This window comes from Aquila chrysaetos, chromosome 3 (assembly GCF_900496995.4).
Source record: "Aquila chrysaetos chrysaetos chromosome 3, bAquChr1.4, whole genome shotgun sequence".
NCBI classification, from domain to species: Eukaryota; Metazoa; Chordata; class Aves; order Accipitriformes; family Accipitridae; genus Aquila; species Aquila chrysaetos.
The window spans coordinates 47,348,356-47,367,507 of record NC_044006.1 but is presented as its reverse complement, the minus strand read 5'-3'; the positions used below and the strand labels follow the sequence as shown (position 1 = coordinate 47,367,507).

The window sequence follows — 19,152 nt, the reverse complement described above, 5'->3', positions numbered from 1 at the left end:
GTAAGCCTTTTGGGATGCAGAGGTCCTAAACTTTCAGCCACTTTCTCAGAACAAAATAAAATTGAAATTAAAAGAGACATGAAGTAGGTCAATAGAAGAAATTGGAAGACTTTAGAAGGAAAATAATATTTGTGAGTATATCTAGAGCCCAGATAAATGGAGGGGAGGCCTTCTAGAAGATATTATGGGTGGGCACACAAAGAGGCCCTTTCCAGAAGGCAAGTCCCCAGCAGAGAACTCTTATTTCTAAGAAAGCAGTAGGAGCCTCTGGGATAAGACTGTTGGGCCAGCTAAGTCTATGATCGAGTGAGTAAGAAAGCTGAAAATAAAACAAAAGACATACTGACTGCCTGAATTAGGGTCACATACGCACAGTATGAGATTGGACTTCTTAACCTTGCATTCAAGAACCAAACCCTTAGATTTAGCCAATGAGGTTTAGATCATAAATTCTCAGACTCTTTAGAGTATAAGTTCTAGAGAAGCCTCTGAGCAACCTGATCTAATTAGACCTGCTTTGAGCAGAGAGGGTTGGTCTAGATGACCTTCGGATGTCCCTTTCAACCTAGATTATCCTTTGGTTCTGTGATTCTTCCAGCAGGAAATGTCCATTTCATCTGTGTTTATGAAGCATCTAGTGTCCGACACCTTCAGGTGTTACCACAGAACAAATAAATAATAATCACTAACTGCCAATTTGTTCATACAATTCATATAAAGTAATACAAGGAATGGTTTGGTCAGCCTCAGGTTATCTATTGGGCTTTAAAAAGGCTATTTTTTCTTAAGCATATCACTTCTTTTCCTGTACTCAATAGTACATTAGACCCACCCAAAAAAAAAAAAGTACACAGACATCTTTTGTGATTTATTACAAATCCATGGCTGCTTTAGTCCATATTGTAAAGAAGCTTTCTTACTAGTTGGCAGCTGAAGCCACTGAAAAACATAAGCAAACCTTTCTGTTAAGATGAAAAGAAGTTATTTAACTAGTATCAGACTCTTCGTTATAAAATAACACACACAGAAGTTATTTAGAAGTTCCACTGAGGATGTGCAAACCAGAAAAAGAAAATTCAGCTCAAACCCATAATTTTACCATCTCTGCAGTGCTAACAACTATTAAAAGTTATTGTAAGTGTGAAGACATGTGTCTGAATACTGATAAGGAGGATGATGGGACAACTCCTGAGCCTTGCACAATGGACCTTTAAAATTGTTTGGTTAGCCTCTTGCAGATTTCTGCAGTGTAAAGCACATTGCCAAGGGGACAACAAAGCCAATGCAGTAGCTTTGAGTTGTGCCTTCTCAGTATCAGGGAAAGAAGCACAGCCAGAAAACATATTGCCTACAGGAACCACCCACTGGGGCTATAGATAGGTAGTACGATTTAGTGCTATCAGAAATCACAACATATACAATAAATGGCAAAATCTGTACCTACTTGGATTTTACAATTAAATATATACCTCTGCTTTACTGCTATTTTTCTTATGTCCAATTTCAAGGACTTCCGATGATAATAAAAAACCCTCCCATGGACACGTATGAAAGATAAGCAGTGTGTTTGTAACCCTGTTGCCTGGAAATAGTAGGTCCAGAAATAGTTGGTGCTAAACTTTAAATAAAATTATAGAACTCTTTCAACCTTTCTACTCTCACTGTGTAAATGCGAAAGTATTGTAAATCTTGTTGACAGTTATTGCCATATCTATTGGCACACAGTCAGCAGCAGTTTGAAAAGTGTTGTGCAGCATAGCTAGTGCCCATTACCTGTCTCCCTATATTTTCTTACAATTTATTTTCACCCCAGCAGGCAGCACCTCACAATGCCATTAATTTGTTGGGCAGCTCATACTTTCCAATACAACCTACTTTACAATGTGCTCTTATAAACAACCTGGTGGTTTACTGGCAATGCTTAACAGTGTCAGGAGGGAGGCTACGATTTAAAGGCAGCAAGTAAAAATGGAGCAGGTCACGGAGATGACATGGTCCGACTGAACCTCCTCTTCTTTAATTTGACTTACCGTCAGCACAAGTGCACAAAATCACCAGGCTTATACTTGGTCTTCATAAATATGTGATTGAAAAAACACTACTACCAGTGCTTTTTGTTGGTGTGGTTGGACACATGCTTTTGCTACACAGTATTCTGTTAATAGCATATTTGCTAGCAGATCACCGGTGCTTATATGAAGAAAACAAATAGAAAAAGAGGAAAAAAACCCCCAACTTTAAATTGATCATAACAGCAAGAATGACCCCTCCACCCCTCCAAAACAACCAAACCTCTCTCCTTGCAGAGTAATTAGGCACTAGTAAAATACTTGCATGATTCCAATACATATTTATAGCTACACATATTTGAATGCTTTGGTTAACACAAGTCTTTGCAGAGTGAGAAAAAACCCCTCCAAAACAACAGAACAAATTCAGCTTTTTTAATACAACAGACTGAACTTGACATTTTTGCTTTAATATATACTTTTTCCGCACCTCTCTTTCTGTCTCATACACAAACACTAATTTTCTCCTGTAAATTCCCCTTCTATCTCTAGTGAGTAATGCAAGTGTATATACACCCAGCCTGTGGTCTTACTGGGTTCTTCATGTCACCAATATTTTTAGAATATTTTACTTATTTTTTTACTAGTAACACTACTGTGTACATTAACTGAAGCTGTCTCTCCTGTTGTTACTCAAAATTAAATTGCTGTCAATCCCACACCTTTTGCAAACACTCGAGGAACTTGAAATTTTCTATTAACAAGTAGTAGAAAACTAGAACGGATCAGAGGATATGATTATGTGTTACAGCAGCCAAAAATGATCTGCTAGGTTATTTTACTTTTATTTCTGTATCTTTAATCTAAAGATTCAGGCACCTGGGGCAGGGTTAAATGAGCAAACAATCTGAGTAATACGGTATCATACATTCCTAGGGAATACTCATCTGCCATTAAACAAACTGAATATTGCAGAATGGTTGTTACAGCTTTTTGTACAAAGGTCATGATACAAAAACATATGTTTAGCATCAGAAAACATTACTGTAAATCTAAACCATATATGCACATACCAAGTCACATTTAGGATCTTGGAGGGGGGGGGGGGGGGTGGCATTCACTTACAACATTCACATGTAAAGAGAGCCTGAAAGGGTTAAAACAGTCTCAGTCTTAAATTAATCCAACCTTTCTACTTCATTTTCATCATTTTCCATGTGCTTGCAATGTTTTCTAATAACAGGCCAATTCCTTAACTCACATAGGAATCTAAATTACAATAATCATATGCATTCCTTTCCCCAAGAAAGGAAACACCTGTTGTAGTTAGTTAATTGCTGACTTTTTGTAAGCTTTTGGAAGAAAAGTAACATTTACAAATAATTTATATCTGAAAAACTTCAGAAGCAGAGAAACACATGAATTATAAAACTGGTATGAAACTCAAAAACTATGTTGAGACAGTAACAGATGTTTTCACTTTTTTAATTAAAGAAAAACTCTGTATCAAAGTACCATAATAGGATATGGTTATTTTATAACTAAGATGGGGCTACCTTCCCTTCTCAGATGGGTTTAACATTTCTGCAATAATTGTTACTCGTGCCATATAGCAGTAGGAGATAAAAAATAAGCCCCTTAAAATTATTAAAATATATGCTTCTGTAAAAAGAATAAAAATATGTAAGTATGTGTATATAAATCAATATACAATGTAGAAGATATATCCAACAAGGATTTTTTAAAAATTATTCACTTGTTTGTTATGGAATTTTTGCTGAAGTAGAGGAAAAGGCACATATTTAGGCGATTACAAAACCCAAAATGTCAATTAAACATATCTTTTTTTAAATATACACACACACAGTCTCACATTGGTTTTTTTTGCATCCGTAACTTGTTAATTTTTTCTCATCCACATTTCAATATATAGAAAAGGTGAAATTCTGCCCTGAGCTATGGTACTTTACTATTCACTTATATAAATCAGATAATTTTAGTGGAATTACCCCAAAGAGGAGTTATGCCCTGTGCTAATGCTCTTGTACAAATACCCACATCTGATGCATGGCACAATAAATTTTAAATAATAATATTCATCTGCTATATTAGCAAACACTTGAGTCCTAGACTGACCACATGATACTGTTGCACTATGCTGGATGAGCTGCTGAAACCTGGTAGCAACGTTAGAGCAAAGACCAACATGGAGGAAAGACTCAAGGAAAGAGTTCAGGAAAGGCAAACTTTACCTTCTCCCACCATGTAAAAAAGACCTAATTATTATAGAGCTTTACATCCTCCAAGGTGTATTTTCAAGTGAAAGTCAAATCTTTACACAGATAAATACCAGCAAAGCTGCTGCACACAGTACTAGTAGAAATAGAAGAAGAAAAAAAAAAAAACCAAAACCAAAAAGCCTGGGTAAGCAGGCCAGTTTTGGTACAATGAAAAATGGTACTTGTTACTAATTCTGCAGGAAGTAGGGGAAAAAAAAATCAAAATCTTTGGCTATTCTATTCACATCCCTTATCATTTACCACATCTTAACTAATGGCTGTCATACAGGTAAGTACTTATTTACCTGGGTTAATAAGGTGCAAGAGTCATGAAGCGCTCCCAGCAATGCAGAGTTAAGCACTGGGAGTACTGTGGAACAGGTCATATGAGCCTTCTGCAGGCATCTGTTGTTGAGGTATGCCACAAGACCTGCACAAGGTGTACCTAAGGGCATATCCCTTGTTCCAGGTCAGACAGACCCAGGCTAAACTTACCTTGAACCCTGTAGAGGAGCCTGAGCTACTCTAAGCAGCTGGCTGAATACAAGAAGCTTAGCCACATCAGCAAGGTGATGACGGTTCCACTATTTAGCCGCCAAAGTGAGTCCCAGCAGAACACTGCATTAATGCTGCCGGCACAGAACTTGGTTTGATTATTTGCATGCTACATTGTAGGTGCACCCTAAAACAATCCTTCTGCCTTGCTACTTAACGTGCCATCCCTCCCACCCTCACCTTGTTCTCTGTACAAACCAATTTACTGGGGCTTTTTTTATACAATAGCTAGAGTTAATTTCACCTACTGCATTTAATGTCACAGGAGTTATACGTGTAAATCCCTGTACTTAGAGATAAGATAGTCCTTTATGCCATTTTAATCAATCTTTGTCATGGGTATGTTACTTAATAGCTCTGTCTTCCTATAGAAAATGAGCAACTTAAGGGAAATGAAACTTTTCAAAGATACATTTTCCTTCTGGCAGTCTGTGAAATACACCATAATTATCCTCTTTCAATGAATAACGTTTGAAAGAAAATGAACATTCTGTGCACCAAAAGGTATAATACAATGACAATCTCAACTGCCTTGTAAATAAAAGGAAATTGTTTTTCTACTATGATCTATATTGCACAGAAACATATATACATGCTTTATAAATATAAAACCAAATCAGACTATCAAGCCATTTTTCAAGATCCTACTACTTCCTAATAACTATAAAATCAGTATTTCACAGCAACAAGGACCTGTATTTGTACTTCTTAAAGATTAAAACTGTGTTATGAATTATGGACTCCATCCTCCAGGCTGATGGGCCTACTTGTATGAGTAAGGCTCTTGCTGAACACAGCACCTCTTGAGTAATAAAGGTATCTAGAGGAAAACAGTGCACCCTGAAGATTTGCTGCTGGGGGTGGGGCAAAGAGGGGAAAAGACTTTTTTAATAGCATAATCAAATCATGACTTTCCAGCCCACATTCTCTTACTAGGAAAACTCTGCTATCTTTAGCAGCTTGGCAAAATGAACATTTGCCTTTCAGATCTTACTAACTAATGGCTGCAATGCACAATTTAACTAAGTGGCTAGGAGAGAGTGCCATTTATCCCTGTCATACTAGTGAATGTGCACATGCAGTAAAAATAAGGAGCCAAAGTCACACAATCTTCAGTAGCTAATATGGGACAAAGGCATTTGAATCCCAACCCATCCCTTATAAAGTCATTCAAAATCCAGGTTCTGAGTTAGGAAAATTAGCAGTGCCATCACTTTTTCACGTTGAGTACCACCTCAGCACCTTGCTCACCTCTTCACCGTGTCTAAACTCACAACCCATTGCTTAAAGTAAAATAAAAGAGGTGGGAACTTGCTAATGTGGAAAAACTGTGACATTCATTTCTTCCTTCCTTTTGCCCTCCTGAAATCACTGCCTCAACAGAGATAAGACACTGCTGATTAGTGGTAACACATCACAGTACCAACCACACTGCTCCACAGCTTCTAGAGAAACGACTGAAAACTGGGAACTACTACATCAGTAGAAGGAACTTATCAGTTGCATCCTGCCTTAGGCAGGTCCTGGATTTGCAGGAAGAGGTGCTTCCACAGGGACAAATTGGCAAGGGTTTCTTGTCCTTGTTGAATTTGCAACCTCTCCAAAGCCAGAGATCAACACCTTGCACAGTAATGAGATGCACCATGCAGCTGCCCTCAGTGAGACAGCAGCTCCCATTGCCTATTGAGCTCTTGCTTGAGAAGTGGAACAAAATGCCCAGCATGGTGGCCAATTACTGCTGTTCAGCAGATAGAAGAGCCAATGCACAATGGCCGAGTGCTGCAACACAAATGCACACAAAGCGAATGAGATATTCAGCATACCATGAAGATTTTTGAAAGGTGACAAAATAATGCAGTCCAAACTAAAGACGGGGCAGTATATAGCTCCACCGAATGCTACCCTATTTCCCAATACTGCTTATACTATAACCCCTCTAAACAGATGTTCCCCTTCTGGAGTCCCCAACATCTGGAAGCTATACTCCAAGCAGGGTTTGCACACACTGGAAAGACAGATCTTCTGCCATGGTCCTTTCTGCTCAGTAGATTAGTGACTACAGTGTTCATGAAAGATGTGGGACACATCAGCACCAGATCTGTAGAAGAGAGCACGGTTCAGCTCAACAAGGCTTATCTGGCAGAGCAGTACCTGGTTCCCATTCCTGCTCCAAGGACTGTGTTCATGTATTTAATGAGCTGTTGCCACAGGTAGCACATACAGAAATTCATCTCGCCACCTAGTCAGCTGGAAGTGAGGTGTCTAACCTGGCCTATTAGTTAGGCTCCACTTTCAATAAATGGGGAGAGACTCACCTCCAGCAAGCATTTTATTCTGCCTACCTTAGACCCTTATTTGAGCATGGGATAAACACTTTTCTTGAGGTGACTCTATCTACTAGCTATAGGGTTGATTTTTAGCCACTGAAGTTAATGTCACCCTAAATTTAACAGGCCTCACAAGGGTTTCATTTACATTTCAACAACATACACTCACATAATTGTAACAAGAAATTCCACACTCAAATATGTGAAGTTTAGGTTAAGGCTTCAATTTATGCTTTAAGATGTTCAGAATAGCTATGGTGCATGCTTGGACAGGAAAAAAAATAAAAATAGTTTGAATAAATTTAGGAATTTTTTTCTAGTGTTTAAACTTTGAAGAAGTATGTGGATTAGAAGAGTTAACTTTGCTATTTATTTAGGGGATTTCTCTGCCTTCCTAGTTTCAATCCAGGACAGAAAATAAAGTGCCAAAACCCATGAAAAATGCTGCTATTTTCAGAGCAATTAAACAAAATTTAGGAAAGAAATTAAAATTTCATACAAGGATAATTTTGCATTATTTTCCAAGCAAAGAAATTCTGGTATATAACTAAATGAAGTGGATTTGTGAGTGAAACAGTCAAAGCATTTTAGATTCATGTAACACCCTAACTCATCATATGCATGTTTCCTAAATTTACACCCTAGAAATAAGTTCCACATAAGTTTCATAGTAGTTTACATTGAAATAATAATGGAACTTTTCTGAACTTCATACACTTAATGCTTTGACATATATCAACAGTGATTAGTCCTATTTAAATAGGCAGACAAGCATGCATAAGGATCCTCCTTCCTTTTTACTTTTTTGGGGGAACTGAGAGACATGATCGCCATAACCCCTTTAAATTTAAATTATTTTACTGCTTTTTAAGGGAACTTGGTTTCTTTTTCTGATCTGCGCCTTAGACAAGTTGCAGGTCTTCTTGGGCTGTTTTCATTAGGAAAAGAACACCACTGTTAGATTTCTATTCTCCATACTTCTTCCTTACCATTACAGACAAAAGGTCTTTTTCCTTTAAATGTAGGAAGACTTGAACAGAAGGCAGTCTCTTTGCTTATCTAACAGTTTTATAGTCAGAATTTGGCTGAGAAAGCTGTCCTTCACTTTTTCTAAGAAATGCATCAACAGATTTTCTATTACTGTGTTTGGTGCTTCCTCTTTTCTCAGGTTCAGTGTTCTTTTTCTGTTATTTTTCACAGAAATATAAACATTTATGTATATTACCCAGCGAGGTATTTCCAACATATATGCCCTGCTTGGATCTTTGTTTTGGATAGAGATATATACCTCCATTTGTGCAGAGAGCTCCTGAGAAAGGACCATAAATGGTTTGCAAGCTCTCTCAAATGCAAGAAGGCGTTTATACATCCCTGTTATCTATTCTAGTGAGTTTAAGCCTAGCTCAGAATAGTGTGTAATTATTATTTCCTTTGATGTTTAACTGATTTAGTCATTGGTTTTCATTAGTTACACATATTTCTGCTTCCTTGAATTCTGAATACCACATGTATTACCTCAAGTTCTTAAACAGATATTGTGATCAACTTTATTTACCTTTTTCTTTCTTTCTTTCTCTGAAGTAACACAAATAACCTACAACACTGATTACTAAAATTGGTAGAACTTGATTATACCACTACTACTTGCTTTCGTCAAACTATATATGTATGTGCACAAAAATACCTGGTTAGGATTGTCGGGGCAGCAATTAAATGATTTTACTTAGATACTCTGTCTAAACAAATTGTTTCTATAAGTTCAATGTCTTAACATAGACGAGCTATGAAATAGCTATAATTAGTTATTTTTCTCTGTGGTACTGTCTTAATGGCTATGTTGCCCAAAACTGTCTAAACAAGATACAAAATAAGGGCAATTACCTTATGTAGCCATTACATTATCCATAGCATTTAATGAAAATATTATTATAGAGAGTTCTTTATACATGCCTTGTACCATGTCGTAAGTAACCTGAAGTTTACCAATACTGAATATACACTGTGTATATTCAGTGTATATATTATCCGTACTCTGTATATAGAACACAGTTTCTAACTTTTTCAACTTATAAAATTAATTCATATTTAGAGATCTCAAAATTCATAATGTATCAAGATTTTAAATTTAGAGAATCAGAAACAGCAAGGAGAAGTCACCTGGCCGAAGTGCAGTTTATGAAAGACCTCCATAAAATAAATTAGTCTGCTAGCCCACAAAGTTTATAAGTTGTTTAGAGAACTCTTGTCAGGAATCCCCTGGCTATAGGGAAGCTTGGGATAAGATTCTCCCCCTCCCCCGTAGAGTGTAACTTGATACCTAGTAAGAAAGATATTTTCTCCTCTCTTACTATGTATTGATATTTTGAAGTGTTTTAAGGCCTTCACAGTCTCTGCATGTCCCCTGCTTTTAACTGTAGTGAACTGTCTGTATACACATTATTCTATTTCCCAAACTTCTGCATTTCCATTCAGAAAGTCATAATGCAGTTATTAACAGAGATTTCCACACGGAGTTATTGAATCATATTGGTAAGCTTGCTTTATGCCGAGGTGCTGTGACATGCATACATATTGTCTTGAATTAGTCGTGTAGTCTGGCATGTTGCTGAGTAATAGCTCACTGCAGTTCTTGACAAGCTGCACAGATCAACTTGGTAAGTGCTTGGTTAAGTATCAGCGTGCCTGGCAATGTACAAAATAAATAGGAAGAAAGTATTGCACTGAAATATTTACAGTCTAAAGGTTTCACCCTTCATACACATTGTCTTCAGGAATGACTCCATTGAGGTGACTGAACTACTTGTGCAAAAACAAGTTACCTGTATGTTTGCAATAAAGTCTTAAGAGACTTTAAAAGAGATTCCATTTCAGGACAGGGCTCTAACTGAACTTCAGCAGTGAAAGCAAATCAGAGCATAAAAATATCCACCCCAAAGGAAACCTACTCCACTTAGCAAAAAGTTTACTGGAGTGATTTTCAAAAAAATTATTTCCTTTTTGTCACAAAAGGTTTGAAAATTTTATTTAGCATCTCTGTGAGGAAGAAAATTTTGCTGTTTAACACTTAACATAAGTGGTATATACATTTCATCTAAGAAATGTTGCCATGATTCAACTTATGTTTTGGATGTAATTTCCAAACAAGTAGCTCAGTTATTTACATTTATGTTTCTCAACTCATACTTCAGTTTCTATGCAGTATGTTCATCTTTTTAAAGCACTGATTTTTGGCATTTATCAATATCTGTGTATATCCAAACAAAAATCCTGTCCAAATAATGTTGTGGGATAGTTCACAGCTATATCTAAAATCTGTACTTAGAAAAAAAATTGACTGTGGATAGATGTATCATAGATATGTACATACTAGAAGATTTTAAAACAAAACAACAAAATGGAAACATTGCAAGTGTCAGATTCAAAAAGTCAAAATTCTAATTAAATCATCTACTTTCATGAATTGTCACATATATCTGTAGTTGTATTTTTTCCTAATACATTGATTTTGTACAATAGAAATTATAATGATAAATTAGAAATTCAAATGAAATTAAATTAGAAATAAATATATCAGATTTTTACCCTAATAACATTTGTTAAAAGACTTCTGCATAGGAGCTGAAATGAAAACTGTAGTATTTTTTCCATTAACAAAGATTAGGATAATATTAAGTACGTTACAGCTAAATAAGGTTTTCTTTCCAATAAGTTAATCAGACAAATATATTTTCATATATGTTTTATATGAAAATATTAAAGACAGTTACTAGTTAGACAGAAATATGATACACACACAGACACACACCTACATGTTATCAGTGCCAAATTTTGCTCTTTAGCATACAGGCACAACTCCTAATGAGATAAGCAGGGAATGTATTTAAATAGCGCACATTTTAAATTGCTGCATTTCAATATATTGTTTTGCAGACTATGTGCATATAATCAGATTGTTTTCCAAGCAGATGTCCATTTGATTACTTAAAGTCCAAACTGTGGTCTGGCTATTGAGTATGCAGAGGTGGATAATGGGAAGGGCAAAGAAAATACAAGCCTTTTTGCATCAACAGGTGACAACTGCAAATAAGGGAAAAAAAAGAGGGGAGTAGGCTTAGAGGAATGTACCTTCCCTGAATCATACAGATATGTAAGAAAGAAAAAAGATTTGGCAGCACTTTGACCCTTTTTCCTGCAGCAATGATTATGTTGCACATACATGGCTCATGTTAGGTGATACACACAAGAGCAGGGGGAGGACAGCAGCAGGACCTCACAGAGGTTTCTTCTTTGGAAGTTCGCAAAGTTCTCCTGGGGCTGTTGTGAGAGGAGCAATGCAACATGCTCAGGGGCAACAAACTACCCAGAGTGAGGAGACAGCTTTCACTAGTCCATGCAAATATCCCATTTAAGGGCTCAGACTTCGAATACTAAAAACTTCAATTCTTGTATTTATGGTCAAGTTATAAAACCATAAAAGCAGAGAGACAACAAGAATACAGATTGATACAAAGTTAAAAAACCCTACAGTTGCACTGCAATTGAAAAATACTAAAACTAAATGTGCACGCCTCTCAGAAGTCCCATACAAGAGGACTAGATTTAAAAAAACCCCAAACCCGACGCCAAAACCTGGTATATATATCCATATGAAAACATGAGGATGTTTGATTACTGTCTCCTAGAAAGTGCTGTGTTCAGTCGTCAAGTGACTGGATGCTTTATTTGGACATAAAACGAACCGAAAGGATATTTATTCTGGGTAAGTAAATACACAAACAGAAGTTAACAAGCAGGTATGTATTTACCATGGTTATCAATACAGCAATACCTATTTCTGCACCAGGCATTAACATTTTGTAAAATGTTTTCTTTGAACTAAAAAGTACAATCCAAATGTGCCTAAGAAAACAATCAGCTAGAGGATATCAGGCTCTCGGATTTGCTTGTACAGAGCTAGTGAAGGAATCATAGTGCTTTAGAAGTGCCAGGCAGTCAGTTATTTCCACAGTAGGTAGATTTATATTTATCAAAACTATTTGAGAAGCCTAGACATAAAATTGATTGAATTCCATTATTCAGCAATAATCTTGAACACTGAGATGAAGCAGCACATTCTAACCTGAGCTTAGCTAGCAGAATTAAGTGACTATTCTTTGCAGTATAAAATAGGAGTGGATCCATACAGCAAATCAGTTGGTTCTCGAATGTTCACACCGCGTCCATTTTGGAGTTTAGCTCCCAGTTGTTTTAACCTGGTTCCATGGACTGAACACTCATTTGCAGTCAGAGCATGTGCCTTGCCCCCGCCATGTAAAAGGAATCCAGTGTGCATGCTCAAGACTGCTCAGTGTTGCAAAATGGAATGCAATAAGCAAGGACAACTCTGAAATCCAAGAAGTGTACTCCTGTTAAGCACTAAAATGCTACTGTAGATGCAACCAATAATACTATCCCTGTCCTCAGTGACAAGATAGAGGTGGTCTAGCTTCTGATGTTGAGAAGTCAATCTCTGCTTTGAATTTGCCTTTTGCTTGAAGCTACTTCCATCCATAGTGCATATAAAGTGATTAGAAACTAAGTCATGAGACTAGGTTTTATGAAATAAGGTGCTTAAAGTCTTAATTATGAACAATTTGACAGATAATGTAGGATCTTCTGTTCAGTTTTTAATATTTTTATTTTATTTTCTCCTGTCCAGGAAAACGGAAATGGAGTGTAGCAATGCCCTTCTGGTACACCAAAAATAGTCAGTAGTTTGAAATCGCTGTTATGTATGTATCAAATACATACATAACTTCAATAATTAAAGAGGATATAACATCTTGTTTCACACTATCAAGACTGAAATGTCCTGTTTCCCTATGTTCAAAAGCAATACAAAAGGAAAAATTTTGGTGAGTCCATTATCCAATAGCCTGCCTCCATCTCTTGAACATCAAGACATAATACAGAAATTGCAGTGTATGCAGAAGCTTAGCAGCTGGTAAGACTTCAGCTGACAGAGTATATTGGCAAGTTACTTTGACATACTGAGAACTATATAAAATTGCTAAAACACACAGAAATTTTGAGTCCTAGTACCTATTGCAACCTCCAAGCCATAGAAAACTACTTTATTCCCAAACTTTTGTCATCCACATAAGTTAGCTGGATTAAAACTACAACACATATTAATTAAGATATAACTAGTGACTTAAAAATTATTGCTGATAAAATGCAAAAAACAGGATATCCAAAACTAGTAAAAGGATCATAATAACAGCAGACAGTTAAAGTCCTGATCTTTATTCAGTCTGAATAAGGAGGAAAAGCAGGAAGATACTCTGAAACAAGTGGATGGTAAGTAAATACACAAACAGAAGTTAACAAGCAGGTATGTATTTACCATGGTTATCAATACAGCAATACCTATTTCCTCATGATTATCCTCTCTTTTCCATAGGATAAAAAGAGAAAAAAAAACCCAAATATTTTCAAAGTCTGGTCTGTTCATCCCTTGGTGTGAACAGAACGACGTTTTATAATTACTAGAACTTGTGATACGCAGCGATGTGTTGCCATGCATAGTATTCAGATTCTACAAAGTAGAACAGAGATTACCATTTAATGTAGGTTTTGTCAAGAGTTATGATCAATAATAAAATTTATGGAGCAAATGCGCCTAATCACCAGGAAAGTATATGAGCCCTGAAAGGATGGATCACGCCCACGCAAGCAAGCCACAGCATATGCATTCAAAGATTGCATACAGCATCACAGTATAGTAACACAAAATGTATAGACAGCTTGCTCTTATTACTCTGAAGTAATTTGCCACAGCCTCTGGCCAAAGTTTGTTAGAAACAGGGCATGATTATCCTCAAGTTTTATGCACACTGACTTTAAGAAGCATTATAAATGCTCAGTAAGCATTTTCTGACTCCAAAAACTCCAGGTGCTCCTATAGCGAATATTGTAGTAGCAAACAGTGCCACATGGTGTGCTTAGTCTGCTCAACAGGTAACATCTGAGGCAGGTTTGCAAGTATATAGACTGTAATTGTCAGCATGCCTTTGCTCCAGTGTTCCCCACCAGAAAAGCTAAATGAACAAGAAAAGAAATAGCTAAGAACTGTCTATCCTTTTTCTTGACAAGAGGCAATACAAAGGCAATTATACAACCGAGTTGACTGTATGGAGCCACATAGCCTATATATTAACCTGTAAGCTTACCTTGGCATACAAACTTCAATTCCTTGGCATCTGTGACAGTGGTTCTTTTATCTGACCTCTTCTTTTCTGTCCGACGGTGGCTACGTCTTTTCTTTGTCTCTCCCCAAAGATTCGATCCACCATGCATGCTTGGGATGTTCAGAATGGCAATTCCTTCCAGAGAAATATTGATTAAGTCTAGCTGAATTCCGTCACACTGATTAGCAAGGAGAAAAAGGAAAGGGGAAAAAAAAAGTGTAAGAGCGAAAGCAGTAAAAGAGAAAGAAAAATCAGAATGTTCTACCTATCAGATATTTTTCTTCAACAATTCATCATTCTTAACACTGTTAATGGTTTATTCAATGTTTACACCTAAGATATATACTTATATTGGGAAAGGAGATAGGAGATAGGAACAGATCCTCATTCAGAAAGCAAAACATGATTCCCATTCAGCTCTTGATTGCTTAAGCGTGGGACCATTTGGTAGAGTCTTGTTATCTGATACCTATTCATTGACCCAAGTGAAATGTATTTGTAACTTCACTACAGCTACTAGCAGAAACACGTTTATACTACAAAAATTTCTATAGCAATAACTGGAGTTTTTTTGTTGCCTGTTCCAGCTAAATTGTCTGTCTTATGATTTTGCAATGATACTTGTTATTATAACACCTAAGTCCCTTCTGCATGAAACTGAATATAAAAGTCCCTGCATACAGCGTACACACAGCTTTATGGAGAAGGGTCTAAGCAGGCCCCGAGAGTACGGAACACCACACAGATATTAGTTTCAATCCAAAGGCACAACTGGCACATTAGTGTAGGGCTATGCTCGACTAATAACTCCTACTGGGACATAAGATTAGTAAGCCTGGGTACAGCAAAATGCTGATGCAGCTACATCATTTCTTATCCCAGAACCTCCATCAGCCAGTTCTCTGTAATATGCATCATTGCCAAAGGAAAACATAGGACATGGAGCTAAAGAAGAGGTATCAGTGCTCTAAAAGCCTTCCAAGACTTACTGGACACACAGAAGAAATCTTACTCTGTGGTACAGTCCCTTCAGTGATGGAATCGTTACTGTAGGGCATCTTGTGTCACTACTGTGTATTTCTCCTGCTTCCTGTAGCAAAACTGGACGTTATGGTATTTTAGAGATGTACATTCCTTTGCTAAATCTGGCTTCAAATTATAACTTAAAAAGGGACCATAATTTTCACTTCAGGAGAATGGTTCAGGGGCCTTAACTTATCAGCCTGTTCAGCAACAAACTGCAGCATATTCTCAGGTGGCAGAAGCCTACAACATTTGCAAACACAGTTCACCTGACACACATTGGATGAGATGCACCTAGCTTGATAGGACACACTGTCCTAGTTTCAGCTGGGATAGAGTTAACTGTCTTCCTAGTAGCTGGTACAGTGCTATGTTTTGAGTTCAGTATGTGAAGAATGTTGATAACACTGATGTTTTCAGTTGTTGCTAAGTAGTGTTTAGACTAAAGTCAAGGATTTTTCAGCTTCTCATGCCCAGCCAGCGAGAAAGCTGGAGGGGCGCAAGAAGTTGGCACAGGACACAGCCAGGGCAGCTAACCTGGACTGGCCAACAGGGTATTCCATACCATGTGACGTCCCATCCAGTATAGGAACTGGGAAGTGGGGGCGGGGAATCGCCGCTCGGGGACTAGCGGGGTGTCGGTTGGCGGGTGGTGAGCAATTGCACTGTGCATCATTTGTACATTCCAATCCTTTCATAATTGCTGTTGTCATTTTATTAGTGTTATCATTATCATTATTAGTTTCTTCTTTTCTGTTCTATTAAACCGTTCTTATCTCAACCCATGGGTTTTGCTTCTTTTTCCCGATTTTCTCCCCCATCCCACTGGGTGGGTGGGGGGAAATGAGTGAGCGGCTGCGTGGTGCTTAGTTGCTGGCTGGGGTTAAACCACAACACACACCTAGCCTTCGCTGACTATAATTTACTCAGGCTCAGTCCTCCTCCCTACCCACACTGTTTTAGGATCAGAGGAAGTTCATACTCCATGTAAAACACAGCAAAATACTGAAGAACCTCCACAGAAGAAAATAAGACTTAACTTCAGATTACTACAGTTGAACCTGCAGGTGGAACACAAAGCATCCAGCTCTTAATAGTTCACTGAACCAGGCAAAGTTCCCAGGATTCATATACTTGTCCCTTGGCTAGAGGTAGATTAGATTAATTCCTCACAACATAGCTAGAGTGTATAGATATCCTGGCAAGTCACATGCACCTTACAGTGTATAGCAGCATATTTTTTAAACATTAGATCCTGTTCCTGCAATGTTCTGCAAGCCAGTAGGGGCTCCAGTCATGCATTTAAAACTGATTAAGGGTCTTATTTTGTAATTCCAATAGACAATAATCAGGAAGAAAACTGGAAAAATAATTAACCACGCTTCACCAATAGTCCAGTGACATCTTGCAGCTTGCTGCTCTGTGGGTCACTGGCACTTTTTCCTCTCTGCCTAAACCTTTATCAGAGCTTTGAAGAAGAAAAGCAAAGTAAAACTCAAAAAAACCTGTGCATAATTATTTATTTACCCTGAAACTTTCTGAGATCACAAAACAGAACTGTATTATAATGCAAACTCTGCATCTGCTTAATTCTTTGAAGAGTGTAAATCTGGAAAGAGAACAATTTCAACATTAAGATTTCCATTTTGTATTTGCTCTTCAAGAATTAAATTTTGAACCTGTGGATTATATTCATATAGGGAAACCTTTGAAGTCAAAAGATATATCTGAAAGTGAGTCGGCAGTTGTGGCAACTACTGTAATTGAAAGTGTAACTTTTAAATCATACTTTTCTTACACAAAAAAAGGCATGGGTCTTCACTGTTATTTCGGAAGCAAATTTGTGGTTCCCCCCTATATTTTATATGTATTAAATATTAAGATGATCTATTTTACTAAAAATTCTGCTCATGTGTATGCTCACTTACTGCTATACATTCTAGATAAACAGATATTAATTTCATAATTAAAAGTAATCTTGTGTAAATACCCTGCAGGCCTCAATGAATCAAACACATACTGTGTGTCAGGCCTCCCACTGTCTTCAAGTGGAATGTACTGGCTGGATAATTAGATAGTACATATTTTTTAACCTTATTTGCATGCATATTATATCTTTTGCACACTGACAAGCAGCAGTAACAACAAAAGTCAGATTACCACAGGGAATTCCCACAAAGAAGTCTTCATTTCTTATAATTTGCAGCCTAAATTAAAATAATTTGATCTTTGACAAGGATGAAATGTCAAGCAGAAGGGGGTCCTCTACAAGCCACGGCCTGTGGCTTCTGAAATCTGCCTAATTTATGTCAGTCACTTCTTAATACATATTTAAGTATTACACGAGAAAGATGATAAATATGCAATCTGACACCTTTGGTATTTCCCTGCTGTTAATTTATAAAGGTCTGGCGTCCCCCAAACTGACTGGAATTATTTAAATAAAAGAAGAATTGTGAAATAGGATGGCGGAGGGTCTGGCTTCCATTTTCACTCAATATTGAACACAGCAGGTAGTACACTAAGACAATTATTTGACTAGGCCTCAGAATCCCACAGTGACGAGGAACTTTCTGAATTAGTAAAGGAGGATTTCTTTTGTTCATACACAGACAAGAAGTTTGCACTACAGGTAGCTCTGTGTTGTCCTGACACATTCATATGCTACAACAACAAAACACAGATGTGTTCTGCTCCTTTTTTTTTTTTTTTAATTTCAAACAACGCAATGATGCTGCTAAAAATAAAAGCATGATTTTAAAATGCAGAGCCTACCTAGATTAGAAATAAACACTAGTGCTTTTAGTTCTTTTTTGCCTTCTTTCCTGGCCTCAGTCCCTTTTGGGGCATTATCTTTTACACTTCATTCATTATATCAAATATTTTCAGGTCATCTCTAAGTTGAGAACATACATATCCATGCCTGAAAACAGCTGAGATTAAGGCTTTGCTGTGTAACTGAGTGTGATATCATGCAAGACTATGTGATTGTTTAAACTCCTTTCCCCCACCCATTAATACCAGGTAGCATAGGAAGTTTCCCCTGGTCCCATGATGCTTTTACAGCGTTGCAGGTATGGACCATGCCATCCCCACTTACACTGCACCTATGCCTACTCTCATTAAAAACCCTTCACACACCTTTCTTTTTTTCTGAAGTGGAAATAAAGTGTAAGTAAGTGCTCTAAACTGTAAAATCTTTAGCCTCATTTACCGACGCATTATTATTAAAAATAAATCCTTAATTTTGCCCTGGGGTTTTTTCCCTTTAGAACCTATGTTTCTCTCCTCAACTTCTTGGATTCCAATTTGGAAATAAAACCACATCTCATTCTGGAGAACATAAGAATTTAGTGTCCAAACTTTGTTCTGCATCTCACACACAAGAAAATACACAGAACATAAGAGACATGAATGTATATCAGGTAAGCCAAGCTTAATTAGGTTAGAAATCAAATATAGGGTTGAATAAATATTTGCCCACGGAATGTTTGATTGCTGTCTCCCAGCTCAGAGATACAGATCCTTAATCTTCATGGGCTTTGTTCATTCAAAATTTGGCTGTAGAGCAAACACATTGTTTGTGCATTTTATTCGGAGTGAAATGTAGTATCATACATCAAGCTCTCATTTACAGCAACATCCCCAAGCAAGGGGCAGCAGGTTAAAAATCAGATGAAAACAGCACTACTCCCAAGTGTTTATAATGTTCAAACAAGAAACATTAGAT

General features: G+C 37.2%; 1 protein-coding gene across 7 annotated transcripts in view; it reads right to left on the bottom strand.

The window, feature by feature from the left end:
• The window catches only part of DGKB (diacylglycerol kinase beta), a 368,055-nt gene that overhangs the window by 65,266 nt on the left and 283,637 nt on the right, over window positions 1-19,152 (bottom strand). For all 7 annotated transcript variants that reach the window (XM_030010154.2, XM_030010155.2, XM_041122700.1 and 4 more), the window contains one exon: window positions 14,382-14,577. In XM_030010154.2, the coding sequence (XP_029866014.1) occupies window positions 14,382-14,577 (196 nt within the window). The remainder of the gene's footprint in view (window positions 1-14,381; window positions 14,578-19,152) is intronic.